Source organism: Myotis davidii, unplaced genomic scaffold, assembly GCF_000327345.1.
Source record: "Myotis davidii unplaced genomic scaffold, ASM32734v1 scaffold462, whole genome shotgun sequence".
NCBI lineage: Eukaryota > Metazoa > Chordata > Mammalia > Chiroptera > Vespertilionidae > Myotis > Myotis davidii.
In genome coordinates this window covers 744,170-748,925 of record NW_006293237.1, presented here as the reverse complement: position 1 = coordinate 748,925, position 4,756 = coordinate 744,170, and the positions used below count along the sequence as shown (strand labels likewise).

The 4,756-nt window shown below is 59.2% G+C and overlaps 1 protein-coding gene across 1 annotated transcript in view; it reads left to right on the top strand.

Moving 5' to 3' along the window:
* ATP2B3 (ATPase, Ca++ transporting, plasma membrane 3) overlaps positions 1 to 4,756 on the top strand; it is a 51,790-nt gene that overhangs the window by 9,592 nt on the left and 37,442 nt on the right. Inside the window, exons 6-10 of the mRNA XM_015566030.1 lie at positions 583 to 624; positions 2,428 to 2,592; positions 2,946 to 3,160; positions 3,809 to 4,051; positions 4,607 to 4,755. Coding sequence (XP_015421516.1) covers positions 583 to 624; positions 2,428 to 2,592; positions 2,946 to 3,160; positions 3,809 to 4,051; positions 4,607 to 4,755 — 814 coding nt within the window. The remainder of the gene's footprint in view (positions 1 to 582; positions 625 to 2,427; positions 2,593 to 2,945; positions 3,161 to 3,808; positions 4,052 to 4,606; position 4,756) is intronic.

Here is a 4,756-nt window from a genome sequence, read left to right as displayed (position 1 = left end):
TATAGATATAGATATAGATATAGATATAGATATAGATATAGATATAGATATAGATATAGATATAGATATATGACACATAGAGCTGACTGTGAGCCAAGGTGCAGAGAAAGTGGATCTGCAGGCCGCCAGGGGTTAGCAGCCGTCTAGCTAAACTCCTCGTGCTGGTTCTGGGGGCTGCATATCCCGACTGGGGCACCCTGCTCAAGGTGGCAGAGCTGGGACCAGACACCTGACAGCTCTCACGCCCCATGGTGACAGCCCTTCCAGAAACCTCCTATTGCCAGCCACTGAGAGCTGGCGTAGGGCTCCCTGGAGGGCTGGGGTCAAGGCCAGTGAGGAGCCCTGGCTAGGGGTCTCGCTCACGAAGCCCAAATGCTTGCAGTGCCCATGTGCCACGTGCTGGGAGGTGGCAAGAGGGCATCACGTGAGCCTGGAGAGGACAGGACCCTCCTCCCTCTCCTGCCTTCTTCCCCTGTGCTCGCCGCTGGACTGTGCACCCCGCTGTCCCGTGTGCATGTGCGTGTGCCAGGGCCATGTAGATGTTCTCAAGTCTCCGTGTCTGTCGTTCCTTTTCCATTGTAGGCAAGCAGCAGGATGGGGCGATGGAGAGTAGCCAGACCAAAGGTAACGCGCGCCCTGCGCTCAGGATGGGGTGGCGGACGGAGGGCACGACTCGGGGTGGGGGGGCTGCCCGCCTCAGTTGCAGGAGCAGCACCTGGACACCAGGTGAGTGGGGCAGGGCGGCCCCCTGCAGACCCCGCCAGGAGTGTGCAAGGATCACCTTTGAGCTGGCATTCTGGTGAGGAAACTGAGGCTCAGACAGGGTGACTTGCCCAACGCCTGATCAGGCCCGTGGGTTTCCCAGTTCAGCTGCCTTTCTTTTGGGCAGGCATCCAAGGGGCCGAGGCCCACTCTCCTCTCAGCCCACATGCCGGTTGGGAGCCAAACCTCCATGGCTGGGATGAAGGCTTATCCGTGGTCACTCATAGGCGCTGGGGACCCAAAGTTGGATAAAGCACCATCCCAGTCCTCAGGAAGGTCACCGTCCAGATAGAGGGACCAGGGGCTGTATAAAGTGTCGCATGGGCCTGGCCAGTGTGGCTCAGTGGTTGAACATTGACCTTTGAACCAGGAGATCAAGGGTTCGATTCCTGGTCAGGGCACATGCCTGGGTTTCAGGCTCAATCCCCAGTGTGGGGCGTGCAGGAGGCAGCCGATCAATGATTCTCTCTCATCACTGATGTTTTCTATCTCTGTCTCCCTCTCCCTTCCTCTCTGAAATCAATAAAAAAAATATATTTAAAGTGCAGCGTTGGACCCAGGGACCAAGACAGGATCAGACAAGCAAACAAGAATTCAGAGCATAGCTGGGGTTGGGAGGGCATTTGGGACAGGGTGACAGCCCGGTGGCTAGGGTCCAGGACTGGGGCAGGGAGTGACAGTCAGTGGGGCATGAGGCTATAGTGGCCCAGCTGGGTGGGGCCTTGAGTGTTGCTGAGGCCATGGGCTCTGGCCTGAGGCTCAGGAAAGAAGAAGCCATGGCTGAGTGGTCTCAGACAGCCAAGGAAGAAGGGATGGGTGGGAAGACCGGAAGCAACAGGGAGCATCTGACACAGCGAAGTGGCAGGAGGTGTTCAGAGGCGGTGTTAGGAGCACCCAGAGCCCCATTGAGTGGGGACAAGAGCAGTGAAGTGGGAAGATGAGTGGCAGGGTTGAGTGCCCCCTCTGGGTCACTTGAGGCAGTGCAGCTGGAGACCCTCAGGGCACAGAGTATGTGAGGCGATAGAGGTGATGGAGGCAGGGTAGGGGACATAGCACCACCATCACTACATCAGGGGCAGCAGGGCCACTGGGGGAGTGTTCCAGAGAGAAGGCAAGGAGGTGGCTGGAGGAGAGGAACAAAAGAGTAGTTCCATGGAGAGAGGGGTAGAAGGCCCAAGGCCCAGGGCAGCCCATACACGCAGCAGCCTCCGGCAGCCAGGGAACGGGCTGAGAGCATGCGTGGTGGTCTGGGTCCTTGCTGGAAGGTGGGGGGCGGGGGCTGGCAAGAAAAGAAACAGCCTGAGCAGGGAGCAGGAGAGGAGCATGCAGGGGCTCCTGGGCCCCCCTGAGCAGAGTGGGGAGGGGGCTTGGACACCGGTGGGCCAATGAGTCAGTCAGCTCAGGGTTCTGGAATGTTCCTTGGGCCCCAGGCCTCTGCTCTCGGGCATTGAGATTTTGGGGTGTTACAGGACTTGCCGCCCTGTCTGTGTGCCCAAGTTACTTGTGCTTACGTCTGTCCTCTGTCCCCTGTGAGACCTCAAGGGAACCATCTCCATCCCAGCCAGGAGGGCCTGGGCTGCCATGTCTTTCCCTGTGAAAGCCCCCTGTAGCTGTCACCCCAGCAGCCAGGCCCTAACCTTGGCTGTGGGGTTCTTCTGTGTGCAGCCAAGAAGCAGGATGGGGCAGTTGCCATGGAAATGCAGCCGCTGAAGAGCGCGGAGGGCGGGGAGATGGAGGAGCGGGAGAAGAAGAAAGCCAGCGTGCCCAAGAAGGAGAAGTCGGTCCTGCAGGGCAAGCTCACCAAACTGGCCGTGCAGATCGGGAAAGCAGGTGGGGGCTGCAGAGCGGCGGCCTGGGGCCCTGTTGGGGAGGGGGACACCAGAGCCATGGACAGCAAGTGGGAAACGGGTGTGGCAGGTGGGGTGAGCCAGACAGTAAGGGGACAGGCCGGGGGGTGGGGGTGATGGCCATTAGGGCCTGGTCCAGCCCTGTTCTGGCGAGCACAGATTCTAAACGCGCCATAAGGCCTGGGGCAGGGAGCACCTCCCCCAACTCAGCTCAGCTCAGGTTGGCATCAGCTGCAGCGTCCCTTACTCCTTCCCTTTTGCTCTCTCCCTTCCTTGCCCCTCCCTGCCAATCCCCAATCTCACCCCCACCCTCTGTGGCCTCTTGTGGCCGGGCAGGGCTGGTGATGTCCGCCATCACCGTCATCATCCTGGTCCTCTACTTCGTGATTGAGAACTTCGTGTTGGAAGGCCGAGTGTGGATGGCAGAGTGCACGCCGGTCTATGTGCAGTACTTCGTCAAGTTCTTCATCATCGGCGTCACTGTGCTGGTTGTGGCTGTCCCAGAGGGCCTGCCTCTTGCTGTCACCATCTCCTTAGCTTACTCTGTCAAGGTAATAATATGAAACACAGTCGTTGAACTAAGAACCCCGTGAGACCAGGATACAAACCCAAAACTGGGCTGTGAAGCCAGTCGGCATGCTGGACGCAGGGAGGACTGGAGAGAGTTTGGGATCCATCCCTCGGGGGCAGAGCAGGGAGGCTAAGTTGGGACACGGAGCCGAACTTGGCCATCCTTCCCCACCTGGCTTCCTGGGCGCAGTGACACGAGCCAGAAAGCAGGCGAGCAGTGGGATAGACCTGGCATCTACAGGGTGAGAGCAGGGGGCACAGAGGGACCAGGGAGTTGAGGGAATTGGCGCCACTTGCAGAAGTGAGGGGTGGGGGATGATCAGGAGAGATCCCACTGGGAGACAGTGGGTGGCGCAGGGCAGAGATTGGGGGAAAGCTGCAGGGCCAGCACATGACTTGAGAGGGCATGTGGGCAGGGCAGCAGGGAGGCCCCGAGTGAGCTCTGGGGAGAGCAGCTACCAGAGCCGGCCTCTCAGCCCGCCCAACAGGGTCCTTAGGCCGCACCGTAGGTCTGACCGCCACCCTGCAGCTACTGCAAGCTGTGCCTTGGGTGCTGCTATCAGCCTCCAGTGTGTTAGTGCCACGTGGAGAGCTGGTGGGGCAGACCAGGATGTCTGTGCCCTTTCCAGAAAATGATGAAGGACAACAACCTGGTCCGACACCTGGACGCCTGTGAGACGATGGGCAACGCCACAGCCATCTGCTCAGACAAGACGGGCACACTCACCACCAACCGTATGACCGTGGTCCAGTCCTACCTCGGGGACACCCACTACAAAGAGATTCCGGCCCCCACCGCCCTGACCCCCAAGATCCTCGACCTCCTGGTCCACGCCATCTCCATCAACAGTGCCTACACCACCAAAATACTAGTGAGCCAAGAGCAGGGCTGGGACAAGACAAGGGGTCCGGGGCTCACTGTGCTCTCTGGAGAACTTTTTTTTTTTTAATTGATTTCAGAGAGGAAGGGAGGGGGAGAGAGAGAAACATCCATGATGAGAGAGAATCATTGATCGGCTGCCTCCTGTACACCCCCTACTGGGGATCGAGCCTGCAACCCAGGCATGTGCCCTGACCAGGAATCAAACTGTGACCTCCTGGTTCATGGGTCAGTACTCAACCACTGACCCATACCAGCCGGGTTCTTGAGAACTTTGGACCAGAGCTACAATAGTCTCTGGGGTGGTGGTCACCTTTTCCTTGTCCCTGGTCCCAGTACTCCTGCCCTCGCTGCTTACTCTGGAAACCCCTTCCAAGCCCAGCGAGTGGTGCGAAACCTGCCCATCTAGTCCACCCCGGAGGCACGCTTCGGCTCACTGCCACCACACCCTAAAGACGCGGTGACTGTGGCCGTGTTGGGGCCCCAGGGGGAGCCAGGAGGGTGGATGTGGGCCCCCAGTGCCATGCTGCTTTGCCTCACCTCACAGCCTCCAGAGAAGGAAGGTGCCCTCCCGCGCCAAGTGGGCAACAAGACAGAATGCGCTCTGCTGGGCTTCGTCCTGGACCTGAAGCGGGACGTCCAGCCTGTGCGGGAACAGATTCCGGAAGACAAGCTTTACAAAGTGTACACCTTCAAC